General features: G+C 48.9%; 2 protein-coding genes across 3 annotated transcripts in view; one reads left to right on the top strand and one right to left on the bottom strand.

Annotated features, from left to right (window-relative positions):
- The window catches only part of CNOT3 (CCR4-NOT transcription complex subunit 3), a 45,281-nt gene extending 27,568 nt beyond the window's left edge, over positions 1-17,713 (top strand). The window contains exons 13-18 of one of the 2 annotated variants that reach the window (XM_085565804.1): positions 2,578-2,743; positions 6,170-6,269; positions 8,539-8,740; positions 11,656-11,788; positions 14,539-14,664; positions 17,263-17,713. In XM_085565804.1, coding sequence (XP_085421930.1) covers positions 2,578-2,743; positions 6,170-6,269; positions 8,539-8,740; positions 11,656-11,788; positions 14,539-14,664; positions 17,263-17,361 — 826 coding nt within the window. In that variant the 3' untranslated portion in view covers positions 17,362-17,713. Of the gene's footprint in view, positions 1-2,577; positions 2,744-6,169; positions 6,270-8,538; positions 8,741-11,655; positions 11,789-13,674; positions 13,852-14,538; positions 14,665-17,262 lie in introns of those variants that run through there. The other variant, XM_085565805.1, reaches the window with a different exon arrangement.
- On the bottom strand, positions 16,102-26,504 carry LENG1 (leukocyte receptor cluster member 1). The gene is made up of 4 exons (XM_021551781.4): positions 26,064-26,504; positions 25,467-25,604; positions 21,895-22,157; positions 16,102-20,098 (listed from the first exon to the last, which is right to left on the bottom strand). The coding sequence occupies exons 1-4, from the start codon at positions 26,193-26,195 to the stop codon at positions 19,822-19,824; spliced, it is 810 nt and encodes a 269-aa protein (XP_021407456.4). The 5' UTR covers positions 26,196-26,504; the 3' UTR covers positions 16,102-19,821.
- Between the last annotated feature and the right edge of the window lie 170 nt (positions 26,505-26,674).

The raw sequence follows: 26,674 nt of genomic DNA, 5'->3' as shown, positions 1-26,674 counted from the left end.
AAAAATATCCTGAATTACCCCAAAGTAACCCCAGCCCCCCCTGGGGCAGCCCCCGGGGCACGGGACCCCCGGCGCGGCCACGTGAGTGTCCCAAAATTATCCTAAATTATCCCAAAATTATCCCAAAATATCATAAAAATATCCTAAAATATCCCCAAATTATCCCAGAATATCCCTAAAATATCCCAAAATATTCCTAAAGTATCCCAAAATATCCCAAAAATATCCTGAATTACCCCAAAGTAACCCCAAATCCCCCCGGGGCACGGGACCCCCGGCGCGGCCACGTGAGTGTCCCAAAATTATCCTAAATTATCCCAAAATATCCCTAAAGTATCCCAAAGTATTCCTAAAGTATCCCAAAAATATCCTGAATTATCCCAAAGTAACCCCAGCCCCCCCCGGGGCACGGGACCCCCGGCGCGGCCACGTGAGTGTCCCAAAATTATCCTAAATTACCCCAAAATTATCCCTAAATATCCCTAATGTATCCCAAAATATCCCAAAAATATCCTGAATTATCCCAAAGTAACCCCAAACCCCCCTGGGGCACGGGACCCCCGGCGCGGCCACGTGAGTGTCCCAAAATTATCCTAAATTATCCCAAAATATCCCTAAAGTATCCCAAAATATCCCAAAAATATCCTGAATTATCCCAAAGTAACCCCAGCCCCCCCCGGGGCACGGGACCCCCGGCGCGGCCACGTGAGTGTCCCAAAATTATCCTAAATTATCCCAAAATTATCCCAAAATATCATAAAAATAACCTAAAATATCCCAAAATTATCCCAAAATATCATAAAAATATCCCAAAAATATCCCCAAATTATCCCAAAATATCCCTAAAGTATCCCTAAATATCCCTAATGTATCCCAAAATATCCCAAAAATATCCTGAATTACCCCAAAGTAACCCCAGCCCCCCCTGGGGCACGGGACCCCCGGCGCGGCCACGTGAGTGTCCCAAAATATCCCAAAATTACCCCAAAATATCCCAAAATATCATAAAAATAACCTAAAATATCCCCAAATTATCCCAAAATATCCCTAAAGTATCCCAAAATATCCCAAAATTATCCCAAAATTGTCCCAAAATATCCCTAAAATATCCCTAAAATATCCCAAAATTATCCCAAAATTATCCCAAAATATCCCTAAAATATCCCAAAGTAACCCCACCAACCCCCGTTGATTTCCCCCAAAATCCCCGATTTTAACCCCAAACCCCCTCGGTTGATTTTTTCCCAAAATCCCCATTTTTAACCCCAAACCCCCTCGGTTGATTTTTTCCCAAAATCCCCATTTTTAACCCCAAACCCCCTCGGTTGATTTTTTCCCAAAATCCCCATTTTTAACCCCGAATGTCCCGGTCGATTTTTTCCCAAAATCGCGTTTTTTCGCCCCAAATCTCCCGGTGTGTCGATTTTTTCCCAAAATCCCATTTTTTCCCCCCGATCTTGCAGTGTGTCGATTTTTCCCAAAATCCCCGTTTTTCCCCCAAATCTTGCGGTGTGTGTATTTTTCCCAAAATCCCCATTTTTCCCCCAAATCTCCCGGTGTGTGTATTTTTTCCCAAAATCCCCGTTTTTCGCCCCGATCTTGCAGTGTGTGTATTTTTCCCAAAATCCCCATTTTTCCCCCGAATCTCCTAGTTGATTTTTTCCCAAAATCCCCGTTTTTCCCCCGAATCTCCCGTTTGATTTTTTCCCAAAATCCCGTTTTTCCCCCGAATCTCCTAGTTGATTTTTTCCCAAAATCCCCATTTTTCGCCCCGATCTCGCGGTGTGTGTATTTTTCCCAAAATCCCCGTTTTTCCCCCGAATCTCCTAGTTGATTTTTTCCCAAAATCACGGTTTTCCCCCAAATCTCCCAGTGTGTCGATTTTTCCCAAAATCCCCGTTTTTCCCCCAAATCTCCCAGTGTGTCGATTTTTCCCAAAATCCCCGTTTTTCGCCCCAAATCTCCCGGTGTGTGGATTTTTCCCAAAATCCCCGTTTTTCCCCCGAATCTCCTAGTTGATTTTTTCCCAAAATTGCGGGTTTTCCCCCCAAATCTCCCGGTGTGTGTATTTTTCCCAAAATCCCGGTTTTTCGCCCCGATCTCGCGGTGTGTGTATTTTTCCCAAAATCCCCGTTTTTCCCCCGAATCTCCCGTTGGATTTTTTCCCAAAATCCCCGTTTTTCGCCCCAAATCTCCCGTTGTGTTAAATTTTTCCCAAAATCGCGGTTTTTCGCCCCGATCTCGTGGTGTGTGTATTTTTCCCAAAATCCCCGTTTTTCCCCCGAATCTCCCGTTCGATTTTTTCCCAAAATCGCGGTTTTTCGCCCCAAATCTCCCGTTGTGTTAAATTTTTCCCAAAATCCCCGTTTTTCCCCCGAATCTCCTAGTTGATCTTTTCCCAAAATCCCCGTTTTTCGCCCCGGATCTCCCGTTGTGTTAAATTTTTCCCAAAATCCCCGTTTTCCGCCCCAAATCTCCCGTTGTGTTAAATTTTTCCCAAAATCCCCGTTTTTCCCCCAAATCTCCCGTTGTGTTAAATTTTTCCCAAAATCCCCGTTTTTTGCCCCAATTTCACAGGAAGGACCCGGTTGGGGGCGCGGCGGGCGGGGGGGGAGGGGCGGCGCTGCTCGGCCCCGCCCCCAGCCCCGCCCCCTGCCCCTCCCCCCCCTTCGAGCCCAAGGGCGGCCCCGCCCCCGCCCCGCCCCTCCCCAACGGCCCCGCCCCCTTCGGGCCCGACGGCAAGGTGAGAAACGGGGCGAAAAACGGGGATTTTGGGAAAAACGGGGGAAACGGGGAAAAAACGGGGAAAAACGGGGAAAAACGGGGAAAACCGGGGCGGGAAACGGGGAAAAAACGGGGAAAAACGGGGAAAAACGGGGAAAACCGGGGCGGGAAACGGGGAAAAAACGGGGAAAAACGGGGCGGGAAACGGCAAGGTGAGGAACGGGGCGAAAAACGGGGATTTTGGGAAAAACGGGGGAAACGGGGCGAAAAAACGGGAAAAAACGGGGAAAAACGGGGAAAAAAAACGGGGGAAAACGGGGAAAAACGGGGAAAAACGGGGAAAACGGGGAAAAAATGGGGAAAAACGGGGCGGGAAACGGCAAGGTGAGGAACGGGGCGAAAAAACGGGATTTTGGGAAAAACGGGGAGAAACGGGGAAAAAACGGGGAAAAACGGGGCGGGAAACGGCAAGGTGAGGAACGGGGCGGAAAACGGGGATTTCGGGAAAAACGGGGAGAAACGGGGAAAAAACGGGACGAAAAAACGGGGAAAATGGGGAAAAAACGGGGAAAAACGGGGCGGGAAACGGGGAGAAACGGGGCGGGAAACGGCAAGGTGAGGAACGGGGCGAAAAACGGGGATTTCGGGAAAAACGGGAAAAACGGGGCGAAAAAATGGGAGAAACGGGGAAAAACGGGAAAACGGGGAAAAACGGGGAAAAAACGGGGAGAAACGGGGAAAAAACGGGGAAAAACAGGGAGAAAAACGGGGCGGGAAACGGCAAGGTGAGGAACGGGGCGGAAAACGGGGATTTTGGGAAAAACGGGGAGAAACAGGGAGAAAAAACGGGAAAACGGGAAAAACGGGGGAAAAACGGGGAAAAAATGGGGCGGGAAACGGGGATTTCGGGAAAAACGGGGCGAAAAAATGGGAAAAATGGGAAAACGGGGCGAAAAAACGGGGAAAAACGGGGCGGGAAACGGCAAGGTGAGGAACGGGGCGGAAAACGGGGATTTCGGGAAAAACGGGGAGAAAAACGGGGAAAAACAGGGAGAAAAACGGGGCGGGAAACGGCAAGGTGAGGAACGGGGCGAAAAACGGGGATTTCGGGAAAAACGGGGAAAACGGGGAAAAACGGGGAAAAACGGGGAAAACGGGGCGAAAAAACGGGGCGAAAAAACGGGGAAAAAACGGGAAAAAACGGGGAAAAACGGGGAAAACGGGGAAAAACGGGGAAAACGGGGCGAAAAAACGGGGAAAAAACGGGAAAAAACGGGGAAAAAACGGGGAAAACGGGGCGGGAAACGGCAAGGTGAGGAACGGGGCGGAAAACGGGGATTTCGGGAAAAACGGGGAAAACGGGGAGAAAAAACGGGGAAAAACGGGGAAAAAACGGGGAAAAAACGGGAAAAAACGGGGAAAACGGGGAAAAACGGGGAAAAAACAGGGAAAAACGGGGAAAAAACGGGGAAAACGGGGCGGGAAACGGCAAGGTGAGGAACGGGGCGAAAAACGGGGATTTCGGGAAAAACGGGGAGAAAACGGGGAAAAAACGGGAAAACGGGGAGAAACGGGGAGAAAAAACGGGGAAAAACGGGGAAAACGGGGCGAAAAACGGGATTTCGGGAAAAACGGGGGAAACGGGGAGAAAAAATGGGAAAAAAAACGGGGCGGGAAATGGCAAGGTGAGGAACGGGGCGGAAAACGGGGATTTCGGGAAAAACGGGAAAAACGGGGCGAAAAAATGGGAAAAACGGGGAGAAACGGGGAAAAACGGGGAAACGGGGAAAAAACGGGAAAAAAACGGGGAAATGGGGAGAAGAAACGGGGAAAAACGGGGCGAAAAAATGGGAAAAACGGGGCGGGAAACGGTAAGGTGAGGAACGGGGCGGAAAAACGGGATTTCGGGAAAAACGGGGAAACGGGGCGGAAAAACGGGAAAAACGGAGAAAAAACGGGGAAAAAATGGGGAAAAACGGGGAAACGGGGCGAAAAAATGGGATTTCGGGAAAAAACGGGGAAAAACGGGGATTTTGGGAAAAACGGGAAAAGAAAAACGGGAAAAAACGGGGGAAAAACGGGTAAAAACGGGGGTTTCAGAAAAAACGGGAAACGGGGGAAAACAGGGAAACGGGGCAGGAAACGGCGGTTTCGGGAAAAAACGGGCATTTCGGGAAAAACGGGGAAAAAACGGGGATTTTGGGAAAAACGAGATTTGGGGAAATGAGGAGAAAATGGGAATTGGGGGAGAAATGGGAAACGAGGCGGAAAAATGGGGATTTTGGGAAAAACGGGGATTTGGGAAAATCGGGAATAAAACGGGATTTTGTGAAAAAACTGAAAACCAGGGATTTGGGGAAAAATGGGGATTTTGGGAAAAACGGGGGGGAAAAATGGGATTTGGGGAAAAAATGGGATTTTGGGAAAAACGGGGATTTGGGGAAAATCGGGAATGAAAACAGAGATTGGGAAAAACGGGACGAAAAATGGGGATTTTGGGAAAAACGGGATTTGGGGAAATGAGGGGAAAACAGGGATTTGGGGAAAAACGGGATTTTGGGGGAAAAAATTGGGAATTTTAGCCTAAAAAATGGGAAATTTGGGGCAAAAACTTGGGAATTTTAGGGTAAAAAAATGGGAATTTTGGGAGGAAGATGGGTTTTGGGTGGAAAAGTCGGGAATTTGGGGAATATTTGGGAATTTTGGGGGAAAATTTGGGAATTTTGGAGGAAAAACGGGAATTTGGGGGAAATTCAGGTCTTTTGGGGAAAAAATTGGGCATTTTGATGGGGAAAATTGGAATTTTGAGGGGAAGAATAGGAATTTCAGGGGAAAAGTCAAGAATTGTAGAAAAACAGGAATTTGGGAGGAAAAATTGGGAATTTGGGGAAAAATCTGGGAATTTTGGGGGAAAAGTCAAGAATTTAAAAAAAACGGAATTTGGGGAGAAAAATTCAGGGATTTTGGGGAAAAATCTGGGAATTTTTGGGAAAAATTGGGAATTTTGGGGTAAAAAATCGGAGTTTTGGGAGGAAGGTGAGTTTTGGGTGGAAAAGTTGGGAATTTTGGGAATATTTAGGAATTTCGAGGGGAAAAATGCGAATTTTGGGGGAAAAGTCAAGGATTTTAGAAAAAAGGGGATTTGGGGAGAAAATTCAGGAATTTAGGGAAAAAATCTGGGAAATTTGGGGGAAAAAATCTTGGAGTTTTGGGAAAAGAATTAGGAATTTTGGCGTAAAAAATGGGAATTTTTGGGGTAAAAAAATGGGAATTTTTGGGGTAAAAAATGGGAATTTTTGGGGTAAAAAATGGGAATTTTTGGGGTAAAAAATGGGAATTTTTGGGGTAAAAAATGGGAATTTTGGGGTAAAAAGAAAGGGAATTCTGGGAGGAAGGTGAGTTTCGGGTGGAAATTGGGGAATTTGGGAATTTTTGGGAATTTCAGGCGCCGGAGCCGCTGAGCAGCCTCAAGTCGATGGCGGAGCGGGCGGCGCTGGGGGCGGGGCTGGAGGAGCCGGGACCCCCCCTGCACCTGGGGGAGCGCGGTGAGACCCCCCAAAATGACCCAAAATATCCCAAATTCACCCCAAAATCATCCCCGAAATCATCCCCGACCCCCTGCACCTGGGGGAGCGCGGTGAGACCCCAAAATATCCCAAATTCACCCCAAAATCCACCCCGAAATCATCCCCGACCCCCTGCACCTGGGGGAGCGCGGTGAGACCCCCAAAATATCCCAAATTCACCCCAAAATCCACCCCGAAATCATCCCCGACCCCCTGCACCTGGGGGAGCGCGGTGAGACCCCAAAATATCCCAAATTCACCCCAAAATCATCCCCGACCCCCTGCACCTGGGGGAGCGCGGTGAGACCCCCCAAAATGACCCAAAATATCCCAAATTCACCCCAAAATCATCCCCGACCCCCTGCACCTGGGGGAGCACGGTGAGACCCCCCAAAATGACCCAAAATATCCCAAATTCATCCCAAAATCCACCCCGAAATCATCCCCGACCCCCTGCACCTGGGGGAGCGCGGTGAGACCCCCAAAATGACCCAAAATATCCCAAATTCACCCCAAAATCATCCCCAAAATCATCCCTGACCCCCCCTGCACCTGGGGGAGCGCGGTGAGACCCCCAAAATGACCCAAAATATCCCAAATTCACCCCAAAATCATCCCCAAAATCATCCCTGACCCCCCCTGCACCTGGGGGAGCGCGGTGAGACCCCCAAAATGACCCAAAATATCCCAAATTCACCCCAAAATCATCCCCAAAATCATCCCTGACCCCCCCTGCACCTGGGGGAGCGCGGTGAGACCCCAAAATATCCCAAATTCACCCCAAAATCCACCGCAAAATCATCCCCGACCCCCCTGCACCTGGGGGAGCGCGGTGAGACCCCCAAAATGACCCAAAATATCCCAAATTCACCCCAAAATTAACCTCTAAGCCCCCGAAAGCCCCAAATGTTCCCCAAATCCCCCCTTAAATCCCCCTAAAACCCCCCAAAGCCCCCTAAAACCTCCAAACTCTCCCCAAAATCTCCCCAAAATCCCCCCAAAAACCCCCAGATCCCCTCGAATCCCCCGAAAACTCCCTCCAAACCCCCCCCAAAATCCCTCCTAAACACCCCAAATCCCCCCTAAAAATTCCCCCAAAACCACGCCAACACCCCCAATCCCCCCCAAATCCCCTTAAATCCCCCCAAAATCCCCAAATCCCGCCCAAAACCCTCCAAACCCCACCCCCAAAATCCCCCCAAACCTCCCAAAATCCCCCCAAATTCCCCCAAATCTCCCCAAACCCCCCCAAACTCCCCAAATCTCCCCAAATCCCCCCCAAAATCCCTTCCAAACCCTTCAATCCCCCCCCAAATCCCCCCAAAGCCCCCCAAACCGGCCCCAAATCCCCCAAATCCCCTTTAAATCTCCCCCCTCAAAATCCCCATAATCCCCCAAACCCCCACCCCCAAGCTGACCCCTGACCCCCCAAATCCTCCCCAAATCCCCCCAAAGCCCCCCAAAATCCCTCCTAAACACCCCAAACTCTCCCCAAATCCTCTCCAAACTCCCCAAAATCCCCCCAAACTCCCAAACCCCCCCAAACTCCCCAAACCTGATCCCCAATCCCTCCAAATGCCCCCAAAGCCCCTGAAATCCCCCCCAAAATCCCCTTAAATCCCCCCCAAATTCCCCCCAAAATCCCCCCAAACCCCCCCAAACTCCCCCAAATCCCCCAAACCTGACCCCCAATCCCCCTCAAAATCCCCCAAATCCCCCCCAAAATCCCCCCAAACTCCCCAAATCCCCCCAAAATCCCCCCAAACCCCCCCAATCCCCCCCAAACCCCCCAAGCTGACCCCAAACCCCCCCAAAATCCCCCCAATCCCCCCCAAACCCCCAAAATCCCCCCAAACCTGACCCCATCCCCCCTCAAACCCCCCCAATCCCCCCCAATCCCCCCAAACCCCCCAAGCTGACCCCAATCCCCCCCAAACCCCCCCAAACTCCCCCCAAAGCCCCCCAAACCCCCTCCAAATCCCCCCAAACCCCCCAAAATCCCCCCAAGCTGACCCCAAACCCCCCCAAAATTCCCCCAAACCCGCCCCAAAATCCCCCCAAAAATCCCCCAAATCCCCCCCCAAACCCCCCCAATCCCCCCCAAACTCCCCCCCAAACCCCCCAAGCTGACCCCAATCCCCCCCAAACTCCCCCCAAACTCCCCCAAAATCCCCCCCAATCCCCCCCAAACCCCCCCAAACCCCCCCAAAACCCCCCCAAGCTGACCCCCATCCCCCTCTCCCCCCAGAGCTGCTGCTGGGCGCCCCGGGGGTCCCGGGGGGGGTCCCGGGGGTCCCGGGGGGGTCGCTGGGCGAGGTCAGCATCCCGCTGCCGCTGGGGGTCTGTCCCCTGGGCCCCCTGCCCCTGCCCAAGGAGCAGCTCTACCAGCAGGCGCTGCAGGAGCCCGCCTGGCACCACATGCCGCACCCCTCCGACTCCGAGAGGATCAGGTGGGGTTCCCAAAATTCCAAAAAATCCAAAAAATCCCGAAATTCCCAAAAAAATCCCAAATTCGGGGGGTCCTGAATGGGGTTATGGGGGGTTACAGGGCATTCAGAGCAGGGAAATTGGGATTTTTGGCACCACATGCCGCACCCCTCGGACTCCGAGAGGATCAGGTGGGGGGCACGAAATTCCCGAAATTCCGGAAAATCCCGAAATTCCCAAAAAAATCCCGAAATTCGGGGGGGTTACGGTGGGATTTTGGGGATTCAGAGCAGGGAAATTGGGATTTTTGGGGTATTTTGGCACCACATGCCGCACCCCTCCGACTCCGAGAGGATCACGTGGGGATTGTTAAAATTCCCAAAATTCCCGAAATTCCCGAAATTCCCAAAAAAATCCCAAATTCGGGGGGGTTACGGTGGGATTTTGGGGATTCACAGCAGGGAAATTGGGATTTTTGGGGTATTTTGGCACCACATGCCGCACCCCTCCGACTCCGAGAGGATCAGGTGGGATGGCCGAAATTCCCAAAATTCCCGAAATTCCCGAAATTCCCAAAAAATCCCGAATTCGGGGGGGTTACAGTGGGAATTTGGGGGGTTACAGGGCATTCAGAGCAGGGAAATTGGGATTTTTGGCACCACACGCCGCACCCCTCTGACTCCGAGAGGATCAGGTGGGATTCCCGAAATTCCCAAAATTTAAAAAAAAATCCCGAAATTCCCAAAAAATCCCGAAATTCGGGGGGGTTACAGTGGGAATTTGGGGGGTTACAGGGGATTCAGAGCAGGGAAATTGGGATTTTTGGCACCACACGCCGCACCCCTCCGACTCCGAGAGGATCAGGTGGGGGACACGAAATTCCCGAAATTCCCAAAAATCCCGAAATTCCCAAAAAAATCCCGAATTTGGGGGGGTTACAGTGGGAATTTGGGGGGTTACAGGGGATTCAGAGCAGGGAAACTGGGATTTTTGGGGTATTTTGGCACCACATGCCGCACCCCTCCGACTCCGATAGGATCAGGTGGGATTCCCAAAAATCCCGAAATTCCCGAAAAATCCCGAAATTCCCAAAAAAATCCCAAATTCGGGGGGGTTACGGTGGGATTTTGGGGATTCAGAGCAGGGAAATTGGGATTTTTGGGGTATTTTGGCACCACATGCCGCACCCCTCCGACTCCGAGAGGATCAGGTGGGATTCCCAAAAAATTCCCAAATTCCAAAAAATCCCGAAATTCCCAAAAAAATCCCAAATTTGGGGGGGTTACAGTGGGAATTTGGGGGGTTACAGGGGATTCAGAGCAGGGAAATTGGGATTTTTGGCATCACATGCCACACCCCTCCGACTCCGAGAGGATCAGGTGGGATTCCCGAAATTCCCGAAATTCCAAAAAATCCCAAAATTCCCAAAAAAATCCCGAATTCGGGGGGGTTACAGTGGGATTTTGGGGGGTTACAGGGCATTCAGAGCAGGGAAATTGGGATTTTTGGCACCACACGCCGCACCCCTCTGACTCCGAGAGGATCAGGTGGGATTCCCAAAAATCCCGAAATTCCAGAAAATCCCAAAATTCCCAAAAAAATCCCGAATTCGGGGGGGTTACGGTGGGATTTTGGGGATTCAGAGCAGGGAAATTGGGATTTTTGGGGTATTTTGGCACCACATGCCGCACCCCTCGGACTCCGAGAGGATCAGGTGGGATGGCTGAAATTCCCAAAATTCCCGAAATTCCCAAAAAAATCCCAAATTCGGGGGGTCCTGGGTGGGGTTTGAGGGGGGTTATAGGGGTTTTTTGGGGATTCAGAGCAGGGAAATTGGGATTTTTGGCACCACATGCCGCACCCCTCGGACTCCGAGAGGATCAGGTGGGGATTCCCGAAAATCCCGAAATTTAAAAAAATCCCGAAATTCCCAAAAAATCCCGAAATTTGGGAGGTCCTTGGTGGGGTTTGAGGGGATTTTTGGGGATTCAGAGCAGGGAAATTGGGATTTTTTTTTAGGATTTTTATTTGGAATTCCCAGCAGTTAAATTCAGATTTTTTGGGTATTTCTGGGGGAATTCCCAGCAGTTAAATTCAGATTTTTTGGGTATTTCTGGGGGAATTCCCAGCAGTTAAATTCAGATTTTTTGGGTATTTTTGGGGGATTCAGAACAGTTAAATTCAGATTTTTAGGGGATTCAGAACAGTTAAATTCAGATTTTTTGGGTATTTTTGGGGGGATTCAGAACAGTTAAATTCAGATTTTTTGGGTATTTTTGGGGGAATTCCCAGCAGTTAAATTCAGATTTTTTTGGTTTTTTTGGGGGAATTCAGAACAGTTAAATTCAGATTTTTTGGGGGCATTCCCAGCACTTAAATTGGGATTTTTTGGGTATTTTTGGGGGAATTCAGAACAGTTAAATTCAGATTTTTTGGGTTTTTTTGGGGGGATTCAGAACAGTTAAATTCAGATTTTTTGGGTATTTTTGGGGGCATTCCCAGCAGTTAAATTCAGATTTTTTGGGTTTTTTTGGGGGAATTCAGAACAGTTAAATTCAGATTTTTTGGGGAATTCAGAACAGTTAAATTCAGATTTTTTGGGGTATTTTTGGGGGAATTCAGAACAGTTAAATTCAGATTTTTTGGGGGCATTCCCAGCAGTTAAATTGGGATTTTTTGGGTTTTTTTGGGGGGATTCAGAACACTTAAATTCACATTTTTTGGGTATTTTTGGGGGAATTCAGAACAGTTAAATTCACATTTTTTGGTGACATTCCCAGCACTTAAATCGGGATTTTTTACCTTTTTTAGCCCCCTATCCCCCCCTCCCCCCGCGATGGATCACCCGGACCTTCCCCAAACCCTCCGTTTGTATTTTGGGTGCGTTTTGCCCGTTTTTGGCCGTTTTTAACCCGATTTTTTTGCCGTTTTTTCGCAGGCAGTACCTGCCCCGCAACCCCTGCCCCACCCCCCCCTACCACCACCAGCTGCCGCCGCCGCACTCGGACACGGTGGAGTTCTACCAGCGCCTGTCCACCGAGACCCTCTTCTTCATCTTCTACTACCTGGAGGTGCCAAAATCCCCAGAATTCGCCCCAAAAATCGGGGGTCCCGAAAATCCCCAAAATTGCCCGAAAATCCCAAAAAAAACGGGGGAAAAATGCCCCAAAACGGCCCCAAAATCCACCCCAAAGGAGCTTTTTGGGGGTTCTTCAGACCTTCTTCTTCATTTTCTGCTCCAAAATCCCCCAAATTTGACCCAAAATTCTGAAAATTCACCCCAAAAATTGGGGGTGACGAAAATCCCGAAAATTGCCCGAAAATCCCAAAAAAAACGGGGCAAAAATGCCCCAAAACGGCCCCAAAATCCACCCCAAAGGAGCTTTTCTTCCTCTTCTCCAGACCCTCTTCTTCATCTTCTGCTCCCTGGAGGTGCCAAAATCCCCAGAATTCGCCCCAAAAATCGGGGGTGACAAAAATCCCCAAAATTGCCCAAAAATCCCAAAAAAAACGGGGGAAAAATGCCCCAAAACGGCCCCAAAATCACCCTCAGAATCCACCCCAAAGGAGCTTCTCCGAAATTCCCGAAATTCTTCTTCATCTTCTACTACCTGGAGGTGCCAAAATCCCCAGAATTCGCCCCAAAAATCGGGGGTCCCGAAAATCCCGAAAATTGCCCGAAAATCCCAAAAAAAACGGGGGAAAAATGCCCCAAAACGGCCCCAAAATCCACCCCAAAGGAGCTTTTTGGGGGTTCTTCTTCTTCTCCGAAATTCCCGAAATTCTACTTCATCTTCTGCTCCCTGGAGGTGCCAAAATCCCCAGAATTCACCCCAAAAATCGGGGGTCCAGAAAATCCTGAAAATTGCCCGAAAATCCCAAAAAAAATGGGGGAAAAATGCCCCAAAACGGCCCTTTTTGGGGGTTCTTCAGAGCCTTTTCTTCATTTTCTGCTCCAAAATCACCAAAATTTGACCCAAAATTCTGAAAATTCACCCCAAAAATCCTGGGAATGACAAAAATCCTCAAAATTGCCCAAAAATCCCCAAAAAAACAGGATAAAAATGCCCAAAATTGCCCCAAAATTCCTCTTGTCCAGACCTTCATCTTCTACTCCCTGGAGGTGCCAAAATCCCCAAAATTTGACCCAAAATCCTGAAAATTCACCCCAAAATCCTGAAAATTCACCCCAAAATTCTGAAAATTCACCCCAAAATCCTGAAAGTTCACCCCAAAATTCTGAAAATTCACCTCAAAATTCTGAAAATTTGACCCAAAATCCTGAAAATTCACCCCAAAATTCTGAAAATTTGACCCAAAATCCTGAAAATTCACCCCAAAATTCTGAAAATTCACCCCAAAATCCTGAAAATTCACCCCAAAATCCTGAAAATTCACCCCAAAATCCTGAAAATTCACCCCAAAATTCTGGGATTCCCAAAAAATTCCAAAACAACCCGAAAACCTAAAAAAAAACCTAAAAAAATCCCCAAAATTTGTCCCAAAATCCTGGGAATTCACCCCAAAATTCTGGGAATCCCTAAAAATTGTTCCCGGTGGATTTTGGGTGCAGATTTGGGGATTTTGGGGTTCGGATTTTGGGATTTTTTGGGATTCTGATTTTGGGATTTTTTTGGGGTGTCCCTGGTCGATTTTTGGGATGTTTTTGGGATGTTTTTGGGGTATTTTTGGGATTATTTTTGGGATGTTTTTGGGATATTTTTCGGGTATTTTTGGGATGTTTTCGGGATTTTTTGGAGGATATTTTGGGGATTATTTTGGGATATTTTGGGGATACTTTTGAGATATTTTGAGGATTATTTTGGGATATTTTGGGATGTTTTTGGGGATATTTTTGGGATATTTTTGGGATATTTTGGGGATATTTCTGGGATATTTCTGGGACGATTTTGGGACATTTTTGGGACATTTTTGGGATATTTTCGGGGTGTCCCAGGGCACGAAGGCGCAGTACCTGGCGGGTTTTGGGTGTGGATTTGGGGATTTTTCTGGGATGTTTTTTGGGATATTTTTGGGATATTTCTGGGATGATTTTGGGACATTTTTGGGATATTTCTGGGATGTTTTTTGGGATATTTTTGGGATATTTCTGGGATGATTTTGGGATATTTCTGGGATGATTTTGGGATATTTTTGGGGTGTTTTCGGGGTGTCCCAGGGCACGAAGGCGCAGTACCTGGCGGGTTTTGGTGCGGATTTGGGGATATTTTTTGGGATATTTCTGGGATATTTTTGGGATATTTTTGGGATATTTTTGGGATATTTCTGGGACATTTTTGGGATATTTTTGGGATATTTCTGGGACATTTTTGGGATATTTTTGGGACATTTTTGGGACATTTTTGGGGTGTTTTCGGGGTGTCCCAGGGCACGAAGGCGCAGTACCTGGCGGGTTTTGGGTGTGGATTTGGGGATGTTTTTTGGGGATATTTTTGGGATATTTCTGGGATATTTCTGGGATGATTTTGGGACATTTTTGGGACATTTTGGGGATATTTCTGTGATATTTCTGGGATGATTTTTTGGATATTTCTGGGATATTTCTGGGATATTTCTGGGATGATTTTGGGACATTTTTGGGATATTTTTGGGATGATCTTGGGATATTTTTGGGACATTTTCGGGGTGTCCCAGGGCACGAAGGCGCAGTACCTGGCGGGTTTTGGGTGCGGATTTGGGGATTTTTCTGGGATGTTTTTTGGGATATTTCTGTGATATTTCTGGAATATTTCTGGGATATTTCTGGGATATTTTTGGGATGATTTTGGGATATTTTTGGGACATTTTCGGGGTGTCCCAGGGCACGAAGGCGCAGTACCTGGCGGCCAAGGCTCTCAAGAAGCAATCCTGGCGCTTCCACACCAAGTACATGATGTGGTTCCAGCGGCACGAGGAGCCCAAAACCATCACGGACGAGTTCGAGCAGGTGCCCGGAATTCCCAAAATCCCGAATTCCCAAAATCCCAGTGCCTGGAATTCCCGAATTCCCAAAATCCCAGTGCCCCCAATTCCCAAAATCCCAGTGCCCCAATTCCCAAAATCCCGAATTCCCAGTGCCCCCAATTCCCAAAATCCCAAAATCCCAGTGCCCCCAATTCCCAAAATCCCAGTGCCCCCAATTCCCAAAATCCCAAAATCCCAGTGCCCCCAATTCCCAAAATCCCAGTGCCCCCAATTCCCAAATTCCCGAATTCCCAAAATCCCAGTGCCCCCAATTCCCGAATTCCCAAAATCCCAGTGCCCCCAATTCCCGAATTCCTGAAATCCCAAAATCCCAGTGCCCCCAATTCCCAATATCCCAGTGCCCGGAATTCCCCAATTCCCAAAATCCCAAAATCCCAGTGCCCCCAATTCCCAAAATCCCAGTGCCCCCAATTCCCAAAATCCCAAAATCCCAAAATCCCAATTCCCGAATTCCCAAAATCCCAGTGCCCCCAATTCCCAAAATCCCAATGCCCCCAATTCCCGAATTCCCAACATTCCCAATGCCCCCAAATTCCCAAAATCCCAGTGCCCCGAATTCCCAAATTCCCAATGCCCGGAATTCCCAAAATCCCAATGCCCCGAATTCCCAAAATCCCAGTGCCCCCAATTCCCAAAATCCCAGTGCCCCCAATTCCCAAAATCCCGAATTCCCAAAATCCCAGTGCCCCCAATTCCCAAAATCCCAATGCCCAGAATTCCCGAATTCCCAAAATCCCAGTGCCCCCGGAATTCCTGAATTCCCAAATTCCCAGTGCCCCGAATTCCCAAATTCCCAATGCCCGGGATTCCCAAATTCCCACCCAGGATTCCAAAATTCCCAGCAAAATTCCCAAATTCCTGCCCAGAATTCCCAACATTCCCAAATTTCCGGCCGGAATTCCCAATATTCCCACCCAGAATTCCCAGCAAAATCCCAAATTCCCCAAAATCCCACCCGTAATTCCCAAATTTCCGCCTGGAATTCCCAAAATTCCCAGCAAAATTCCCAAATTCCCGGCAAAACCCCATCCAGAATTCCCAAATTTCTGGCAAAATCTCACCCGGAATTCCCAAAATTCCCAGGAAATTCCCGCCCAAAGTTCACAAATTCCCGGCAAAATTCTGACCAGAATTCCCAAATTCCCACCCAGAATTCCCAAAATTCCCAAATTTCCAGGAAATTCCTGCCCGGAATTCCCAAATTCCCACCTAGAATTCCCCAATTCCCAGCAAAATCCTTCATGGAATTCCCAAATTTTCAAAATCCTCCCTGGAATTCCCAAAATTCCCAAATTCCCACCCGGAATTCCCGAAATTCCCACCTGGATCCGAAATTCCCACCCCAAAATCCCCAAATTTTCCCAATCCCATTAAAAAATCCCGACCCGAGACACAAAAATTCCTCCAAAATTCCGATTTTAATTCCAATTTCCATGGGAATTTTTAATCAAAGTGGATTGGGAGCCCCGAAATTCCCACCTGGATCCCGAAATTCCCGCCTAAAATTCCAAAAATTCCCAAAAAATCCTTAAAATTCCCTAAAATCCCCCCAAAATTCGGTTTTTCGTGGGTTTTTTTTTTGGGTTGGGGTTTTTGGGGACCCCAAATTATTTTTTTGGGATTCCCCAAATTTCTGCGCCCCAAAATTTTAATTTACACCCCAAAATCCTTCCCGAAATCCCAAAAAATTCCTTTAAATTGCAAAAAATACCAAAAAATTCCCCAAAATCCCCAAAAATCCCCCTCCAAATTGGTTTTTTTTGGGGTTTTTTGGGGGTTGGGGTTTTTGGGGACCCCCAATCATTTTTTTGGGGTTCCCCAAATTTCTGCACCCCAAAATTTTCATTTACACCCCAAAATCCCCCTGAAATCCCAAAATTCTTCAAAAAAATCCAAAAAATTCCCAAAAATGCCCTAAAACCCCTCCCCAAATTGTGGTTTTTTTGGGGTTCTTTTGGGTTGGGGTTTTTGGGGACCCCAAATCATTTTTTGGGGTTCCCCAAATTTCTGCACCCCAAAATCCCCCTGAAATCCCAAAATTCTTCCAAAAAAATCTAAAAAATTCCCAAAAATCACCTAAAACCCCTCCCCAAATTGGGTTTTTTTGGGGTTTTTTTTTTGGTTGGAGTTTTTGGGGACCCCCGATGATTTTTTTGGGGTTCCCCAAATTTCTGCACCCCAAAATTTTAATTGAGCCCCAAAATCCCCCTGAAATCCCAAAATTCTTCCAAAAAATCCAAAAAATTCCCAAAAATCCCCTAAAACCCCTCCCCAAAATGGGATTTTCGTGGGGTTTTTTTTGGGATCGGGGTTTTTGGGGACCCCAAATCATTTTTTGGGGTTCCCCAAATTTCTGCACCCCAAAATTTTCATTTACACCCCAAAATCCCTTTGAAATCCCAAAATTTCCCAAAAAAATCCAAAAAATCCCCAAAAATCCCCTAAAACCCCTCCCCAAATTGGGATTTTCGCGGGGTTTTTTTTGGGATCGGGGTTTTTGGGGACCCCCGATCGATTTTTGGGGTGTCCCTGACCCCTCCCACCCCCCAAAATTTCGCAGGGCACTTACATCTACTTCGACTACGAGAAGTGGGGGCAGCGCAAGAAGGAAGGCTTCACCTTCGAGTATCGTTACCTGGAGGACCGAGACCTGCAGTGAGGGGACCCAAAATCCCCCAAAATCAACCCAAAAATCCCCCCCAAACCCCCTGCATGCTTTTTGGGGGGGGGGTCAGAACCAGCGACACCCCAAATTTCCCCCTCTCGGTGCTGCCGAATTTTTGGGGGGGTTAAGGGTTGAAAAAACCACCGAAAAACCACCAAAAAACCACCAAAAAAAGGAAATTTTGGGGGGATTTTTTTGGGATTTTTTGGGGTTTTTTTGGGGTCCCCCCCCTGGGGGGTTTTTTTTTTTCTCTTCCCCCCCACCACCACCCTCAGCAGTTGATATTTTTTCGTAAAGTTATTTTCATTTTTGGAAAATATTTATGAATAAATAGTTTTATATCAGAGCTCGTCGTTGGGGGGGGGGATAAAGAATTTTGGGGATTTTTTGAGTTCCTAAAAAACAAAAAAAAAGCGTCTTTGCCCCTCCCCAAAATTTAAAATCTTTTTTATTTTTTTCCCCTTTTCAGGATTTTTGGGGTTGATTCCCCCCCCCCAAAAATGTTTTGGGCTGTTCCAGCCCAGGGGGGTTTGCAAAGGGACTGGGAGGTTCCACTGGATTTTGGGGGGGGTCCCAGGGGGATTTTGGGGGGTCTCAGGTGAATTTTGGGGTTTTTCAGGTGGATTTTGGGTCTCTCAGGTGCATTTTGGGTCTCTCAGGTGAATTTTGGGTCTCTCAGGTGAATTTTGGGTGTTCCAGGTGGATTTTGGGTGTTCCAGGTGAATTTTGGGTCTCTCAGGTGGATTTTGGGTCTCTCAGGTGGATTTTGGGTCTCTCAGGTGAATTTTGGGGTTTTTCAGGTGGATTTTGGGTCTCTCAGGTGGATTTTGGGGTGTCTCAGGTGAATTTTGGGTCTCTCAGGTGCATTTTGGGTCTCTCAGGTGGATTTTGGGTGTTCCGGGTGAATTTTGGGTCTCTCAGGTGGATTTTGGGTCTCTCAGGTGTATTTTGGGTCTCTCAGGTGAATTTTGGGTCTCTCAGGTGGATTTTGGGGTTTTTCAGGTGGATTTTGGGTCTCTCAGGTGAATTTTGGGGTTTTTCAGGTGGATTTTGGGGTTTTTCAGGTGGATTTTGGGGCCTCTCAGGTGGATTTTGGGTCTCTCAGGTGGATTTTGGGTCTCTCAGGTGGATTTTGGGGTGTCTCAGGTGTATTTTGGGTCTCTCGGGTGGATTTTGGGTCTCTCAGGTGGATTTTGGGTCTCTCAGGTGGATTTTGGGGTGTCTCAGGTGTATTTTGGGTCTCTCGGGTGGATTTTGGGTCTCTCAGGTGGATTTTGGGTCTCTCAAGTGGATTTTGGGTTTTTTCAGGTGTATTTTGGGTCTCTCAGGTGAATTTTGGGGTGTCTCAGCTGAATTTTGGGGTGTTTTTCATCCCCCCCCCGGGCCAGGCGCGGGTGGAACTGTCCATTACCAATCTGGGGGTGTTCCAGGTGGATTTTGGGTCTCTCAGGTGTATTTTGGGTCTCTCAGGTGAATTTTGGGTCTCTCAGGTGTATTTTGGGTCTCTCAGGTGTATTTTGGGTCTCTCAGGTGAATTTTGGGTCTCTCAGGTGGATTTTGGGTCTCTCAGGTGTATTTTGGGGTCTCTCAGGTGTATTTTGGGGTGTCTCAGCTGAATTTTGGGGTGTTTTTCATCCCCCCCCCGGGCCAGGCGCGGGTGGAACTGTCCATTACCAATCTGGGGGTGTTCCAGGTGAATTTTGGGGTGTCTCAGGTGGATTTTGGGGTGCATTTCTTCCCCCCCCGGGCCAGGCACGGGAGGAACTGTCCATTACCGATTTTGGGTGTTCCAGGTGAATTTTGGGGTGTCTCAGCTGGATTTTGGGTCTCTCAGGTGAATTTTGGGGTGTCTCAGGTGTATTTTGGGGTGTCTCAGGTGAATTTTGGGTCTCTCAGGTGTATTTTGGGTCTCTCAGGTGAATTTTGGGTCTCTCAGGTGTATTTTGGGGTGTCTCAGCTGAATTTTGGGGCGTTTCTCATCCCCCCCCGGGCCAGGCGCGGGTGGAACTGTCCATTACCGATTTTGGGTGTTCCAGGTGAATTTTGGGTCTCTCAGGTGAATTTTGGGGTGTCTCAGGTGGATTTTGGGGTGTCTCAGGTGGATTTTGGGTCTCTCAGGTGTATTTTGGGGTGTCACAGCTGAATTTTGGGGTGTTTCTCGTCCCCCCCCGGGCCAGGCGCGGGTGGAACTGTCCATTACCGATTTTGGGTGTTCCAGGTGAATTTTGGGGTCTCTCAGCTGAATTTTGGGGTGCATTTCTTCCCCCCCCGGGCCAGGCGCGGGTGGAACTGTCCATTACCGATTTTGGGTGTTCCAGCTGAATTTTGGGGTGTCTCAGCTGAATTTTGGGGTGTCTCAGGTGGATTTTGGGGTGTTTCTCGTCCCCCGGGCCAGGCGCGGGTGGAGCTGTCCATTACCAATCTGGGGGTGTTCCAGGTGAATTTTGGGGTGTCTCAGCTGAATTTTGGGGTGTTTCTCGTCCCCCGGGCCAGGCGCGGGTGGAACTGGCTGTTGTAGCGCCGCTGCCGTTCCGGGGGGGGGTCCCAGGCGGGATTTTGGGGGGTCCCGGGCGGATTTCGGGGGTCCCGGGCGGGATTTCGGGGGTCCCGGGCGGGATTTCGGGGGGTCCCGGGCGGATTTCGGGGGTCCCGGGGCCCCCCCAGCAGCTCCCGGCTCCGCGCCGCCTCGGCCGCCTCCCGGGCCAGGCGCTGCCGCCGCAGCTCCGCCAGCCTGACGGGCAATTAGCGATAATTAGTGCTAATTAGGGACCCGCCGGGGCGGGGGGGGGGCAACGACGCCCCCCTTGGGAGGGGTGGGAGAGGTGGGGGTGGGCATTAATGAGTAATTCGTTAATTACCGTATGGTTAAAGGGGTAATTAATAGTAATTAATGTGTTAGTTAGCTGTAATTAATATGTAATTAGCAAGATTAACAATGTAATTAGTTAGCAGTAGTTAACAATGTAATTATGGGTAATTAGTTAGCAGTGATTAGGGGAAAGGGTTAAAAATAAGGCGATTAAATTCCTAAGGTGGCAGTAAGAAATAAGGGTAATTAAATATTAATTAGGGGACAAATTAATTAATGGGTTAATTAGCACAAAGGGAGGGGTCGACCCTCGCTTTTAGGGGGATAATTTAAATTTTAGGGGTTCTAAGCTCAACTCTAGAACTGATAAAATCACAGTTTTGGAGGAGTTAAATTTTAATTTTTAGGGGGTGAACCCCAATTTAGGAGGGGTTAAATCCCCAAATTTGGGGGATTTCACCCCAATTTAGGAGGGGTTAAATACCCAAATTTGGGGGGGGTCACACCCCAATTTTGGATGGGTTACGTCTCCAAATTTTGGGGGATTTCACCGCAATTTAGGAGGGGTTAAATCCCCAAATTTTCGGGATTTCACCCCAATTTAGGAGGGGTTAAATTCCCAAATTTAGGGGATTTCACCCCAATTTAGGAGGGGTTAAATCCCCAAATTTGGGGGGGTCACACTCCAAATTTGGATGAGTTAAATCTCCAAATTTTGAGGATTTTACCCCAATTTTGGATGGGTTAAATCCCCAAATTTGGGGGATTTCACCCCAATTTAGGAGGGGTTAAATCCCCAAATTTGGGGGGGTCACACTCCAAGTTTGGATGAGTTAAATCTCCAAATTTTGAGGATTTCACCCCAATTTTGGATGGGTTAAATCCCCAAATTTGGGGGATTTCACCCCAGTTTATGAGGGGTTAAATCCCCAAATTTTCCGGATTTCACCCCAATTTAGGAGGGGTTAAATACCCAAATTTGGGGGATTTCACCCCAATTTAGGAGGGGTTAAATCCCCAAATTTTCGGGATTTCACCCCAATTTAGGAGGGGTTAAATCCCCAAATTTTTGGGATTTCACCCCAATTTAGGAGGGGTTAAATCCCCAAATTTTTGGGATTTCACCCCAATTTAGGAGGGGTTAAATCCCCAAATTTGGGGGGGTCACACTCCAAGTTTGGATGAGTTAAATCTCCAAATTTTGGGGATTTCACCCCAATTTTGGATGGGTTAAATCCCCAAATTTGGGGGATTTCACCCCAATTTTGGATGGGTTAAATCCCCAAATTTTCGGGATTTCACCCCAATTTAGGAGGGGTTAAATCCCCAAATTTTCGGGATTTCACCCCAATTTAGGAGGGGTTAAATACCCAAATTTGGGGGATTGCACCCCAATTTTGGATGGGTTAAATACCCAAATTTGGGGGATTTCACCCCAATTTAGGAGGGGTTAAATCCCCAAATTTTCGGGATTTCACCCCAATTTCGGAGGGGTTAAATCCCCAAATTTTGGGTGGGTTGAATCCCAATTTTGGGGTCTGAAGCCTTTATTGTGGGAGGACTGGAGGGCGTCGTGAGGCAATGAGATTTAATTAAATAATTAAGGCACAATTAGATATTTAAGGTGTTAATTAACGGGGGGAAGACACTCATGGCAGCGCTAATGAGCGGACGAAGGGATTACTGCACTAATTAATGCTAATTAATCAATCACTCACCCTGCTCCCCCGCGGGGGGCTCCGGGGGGGCTGCCAGGCCGAGGCTCGGGGGGATTTTGGGGTTTTTTGGGGCTGGGGGCTCGGCGCAGCCCCTTCCTCATCTCCTGCAGGGGGTCCAGCAGGGCCTTGCGCCCCCCCTGCACCTCCCGGGACCCCTGCCCGGGGATTTTGGGGGGCTGCAGGTACCAGGGGGGGCAGGTCTGGGCCTCGGCCGCGCTCTGCCCCAGGTAGGTCAGGACCCCCAGGGCGCGTTCCCGGCGTTCCTGGGGAAATTGGGGAGGGGGATTGGGGGTGAGACCCCCAATGTCAAAAACAGACACTTTTTTATACCCAAATTCCCCTTTTTTCCACACAAATTCTGCTTTTTTTCACCCAAATTCCCCATTTCCCACCCAAATGCCGCCATTTTCTGCCCCCACCCCTCCAATCTCAGCCGCTCCTGAGGGGAAATTTGGGGAAGGGGATTTGGGGGTGAGACCCCCCAGTTCCAAAAACAGACACTTTTTCCCACCCAAATTCTGTTTTTTTTCACCCAAATTCTGCTTTTTTTCACCCAAATTCCCCCATTTCCCACCCAAATTCCCCCATTTTCTGCTCCCACCCCTCCAATCTCAGCCACTCCTAAAGAGAAAATTGGGGAGGGGGATTTGGGGGTGAGACCCCTCAATGTCAAAAACAGACACTTTTGTACACCCAAATTCCCCTTTTTCCCCCACAATTTCCCCTTTTTTTCACCCAAATTCTGCTTTTTTTCACCCAAATTCCCCCATTTCCCACCCAAATGCCGCCATTTTCTGCCCCCACCCCTCCAATATCAACCACTCCTAAAGAGAAAATTGGGGAGGGGGATTTGGGGTGAGACCCCAAATGTCAAAAACAGCCACTTTTTTATACCCAAATTCCACTTTTTTCCACCCAAATTCCCCTTTTTTCCACACTAATTCCGCTTTTTTACAGCAAAAATTCCCCCATTTCCCACCCAAATGCCGCCATTTTCTGTCCCCACCCCTCCAATCTCAGCCGTTCCTGGGGGTAAAATTGGGGAGGGGGATTTGGGGTGAGACCCCCCAGTTCCAAAAACAGACACTTTTTCCCACCCAAATTCTGCTTTTTTTCACCCAAATTCTGCTTTTTTTCACCCAAATTCTGCTTTTTTTCACCCAAATTCCCCCATTTCCCACCCAAATGCCGCCATTTTCTGCCCCCACCCCTCCAATCTCAGCCGCTCCTGAGGGGAAATTGGGGAGGGGGATTTGGGGTGAGACCCCTCAATGTCAAAAACAGACGCTTTTGTACACCCAAATTCCGCTTTTTTCCACCCAAATTCTGCTTTTTTCCACCCAAATTCCCCATTTCCCACCCAAATGCCGCCATTTTCTGCCCCCACCCCTCCAATATCAACCACTCCTAAAGAGAAAATTGGGGAGGGGGATTTGGGGTGAGACCCCTCAATGTCAAAAACAGACACTTTTGTACACCCAAATTCCCCTTTTTCCCACACAAATTCCCCTTTTTTTCACCCAAATTCTGCCTTTTTACAGCGAAAATCCTCCCATTTCCCACCCAAATGCCGCCATTTTCTGCCCCCACCCCTCCAATCTCAACCACTCCTAAAGAGAAAATTGGGGAGGGGGATTTGGGGTGAGACCCCTCAATGTCAAAAACAGCCACTTTTTTACACCCAAATTCCCCTTTTTTCCACCCAAATTCTGCTTTTTTTTCACCCAAATTCCCCCATTTCCCACACAAATTCCCCCATTTTCTGCCCCACCCCTCCAATCTCAGCCGCTCCTGAGGGGAAATTGGGGAGGGGGATTTAGGGTGAGACCCCTCAATGTCAAAAACAGACGCTTTTGTACACCCAAATTCCCCTTTTTCCCCCACAATTTCCCCTTTTTTTCACCCAAATTCTGCTTTTTTTCACCCAAATTCCCCCATTTCCCACCCAAATGCCGCCATTTTCTGCCCCCACCCCTCCAATCTCAGCCGCTCCTGAGGAGAAATTGGGGAGGGGGATTGGGGGTGAGACCCCCCAGTTCCAAAAACAGACACTTTTTCCCACCCAAATTCTGCTTTTTTTCACCCAAATTCTGCTTTTTTTCACCCAAATTCCCCCATTTCCCACCCAAATTCCCCCATTTTCTGCCCCCACCCCTCCAATCTCAGCCGCTCCTAAAGAGAAAATTGGGGAGGGGGATTGGGGGTGAGACCCCTCAATGTCAAAAACAGACACTTTTGTACACCCAAATTCCCCTTTTTCCCACACAAATTCTGCTTTTTTTCACCCAAATTCTGCTTTTTTTCACCCAAATTCCCCATTTCCCACACGAATTCCCCCAGTTTCAGCCCCCACACCTCCAATCTCAGCCACTCCTGAGGGGAAATTTGGGGAGGGGGATTTGGGGTGAGACCCTCCCCTGGGTGAAAATCACCTCGGGTTTTCCTCAAATTCCGCTTTTTCCACCCAAATTCCCCTTTTTTCCACACAAATTCCCACTTTTTCCACCCAAAATCCTCTAATTTCCCACACAAATTCCCCCATTTTTCCATTCCTCCAACCTCAGGAAATTTCTGAGGGGAAAACTGGGGAACTGGGATTCAGCTGATCCCTCCCAATACAAAAACTTCCCCCTTTTCTTCCAAATTCCCCCCAAAAATACCAAAACCATCTCATTTTTTCCCAAATTTCCCTCAAAAATACCAAAACCACCTCATTTTCTCCCAAATTCCCCCCAAAAATACCAAAACCTCATTTTCTCCCTAATTCCCCCCAAAAATACCAAAACCACCTCATTTCCCCTCAAATCCCCCCCAAAAATACCAAACCCACCTCATTTTTCCTCCCAAATTCCCCTCAAAAAATACCAAAATCTCCCCCTTTCCTCCCAAATTCCCCTCAAAAATACCAAAACCTCCTAATTTTTTCCCCTCAAAAAATACCAAAACCTCCTCATTTTCTCCCAAATTCCCCTCAAATAATACCAAAACCTCCCCATTTTTTCCCAAATTCCCCCCAAAAATACCAAAACCACCTCATTTTTTTCCCAAATTCCCCTCAAATAATACCAAAATCTCCCCATTTTTTCCCATATTCCGTTCAAAAATACCAAAACACCTCATTTTTCTCCCAAATTCCCCCCAAAAATACCAAACCCACCTCATTTTCTTCCAAATTCCCCCAAAAAATACCAAAACCACCTCATTTTCTCCCAAATTCCCCTCAAAAATACCAAAACCACCTCATTTTTCTCCCAAATTCCCCTCAAAAATACCAAACCCACCTCATTTTTCCCCCAAATTCCCCTCAAATAACACCAAAACCTCCTAATTTCCTCCCAAATCCCCTCAAACCCCCCTCAAACCCCCCCAAATCCCATTCCCCCCCTCACACCGCCCCATTTTTTCCCCTTCACCTCCTCCCGGGCTCGGAATTTCAGTCTCCAACCCCTCCAAACCCTTTTCCTCTTATTTTCCCCAATGCTATTTCCACCCTCAGCCCATCCGCGGGGATGATTTCTTTTATCCCCAGGGGGGTAATTTAATTTAATTTGGTTTCCGGGGGGTACCCTCACCCGTTCCCGCCTTTTCTCCGCCTCGTGCTCGCGGTTCGGCGCCGCCTCCTCGGGCGGCGGGAACAGCGCGGGGGCCGCGGGGGGGGCCGGGCTGCGCCCCCCGAGCCGCGCCCGCTTCCGCAGCACCTCCGTGCGCACCTGGCGGGGCACAGAGCGGCCTCAGGGACCCCCCAAATCCCTCCCCCACCCCAAATTCACCAAAAGATTCCCCCCCCCATATTCCCTTCCCCATCGAGCTTTTTCACCCCCCCCCCCCTCACAAATTTACCCATCCCGGGTGTTTTGCCCCCCCCCTCCCAAATCTCATCCCACTGACTTTTTAAACCCTCTCCCATTTATTTCGCTAAATTGTGTTGTTAATTTATTTTGCCCCCTCCCCAATAAAACAACTTTTTAAACTCAGTCCCCCCCCGCCACCCCCATAGATGGAAATGGTTCGCGCCGCCCCACGCCAATCGCCCCAAGTCATGCCAATCACCCCAAGCCACGCCCCTAATTTATAATATATTCAAGGATTCTCATGCTGATTGGCTCCTCGCTACCCAGCCCCGCCCCTTTCCCCTCCCGACACCCCCCCCATTATCCCTCAGCACTCGCCTCCTGCTCCGCCCGCAGCGCGCGCGCCTCGCGTTTCCTCCGCTCCACCTCGGCCGCCGCCTCGTCCCGCCGCACCCGCGCCACATTGTCCTTGTTCCGGACGTGCCACGACTTCTTCGGAAGGATGTTCATGGCGGCGGCGGCGGCGGGACAAGGCCGCGGCTCTGAGGCGCCGCGGCCGCAGCGGCTTCACTGCCGGCCTCTTTGTTCTGATTGGTCGAGCACCTGTCACTCCGCCCTTTCGCGCGCTCTGATTCGCTCAGGCTTTTGCTCCGCCCCGTTGCCGCGCTCTGATTCGCCGAGCGCCGTAGTCCCGCCTTTTACCCATCCTCTGATTGGCTCACCCGTCTCCCTCAGCCGGGCGAGGCCGGAAGTGGCGGTTTCCCGCCTTGCCGCCATATTGAGCCGTGAGGGGAGACGAGAACGTCTCTGTAACTTCCCCCAAAACTCCCTCGGGACGCACCAAATCCACCCTAAAACCCCTCAGGGAACGCTCAAAATCTCCTGGGGAATTCCCGGCCCGGGTTCTTTGCACATTTCAAGGATTTGCCTCCAGCTTTGCCTCATTTCCCTCCGAGATTCCCCTCAGGGTGCCGCAGGCTCAGGTCAGT

This window comes from Lonchura striata, chromosome 37, assembly GCF_050655825.1.
Source record: "Lonchura striata isolate lonStrDom1 chromosome 37, ASM5065582v1, whole genome shotgun sequence".
NCBI classification, from domain to species: domain Eukaryota; kingdom Metazoa; phylum Chordata; class Aves; order Passeriformes; family Estrildidae; genus Lonchura; species Lonchura striata.
Note: the sequence above shows the minus strand (reverse complement) of the source record. Positions and strands in the feature narration are given on the sequence as shown.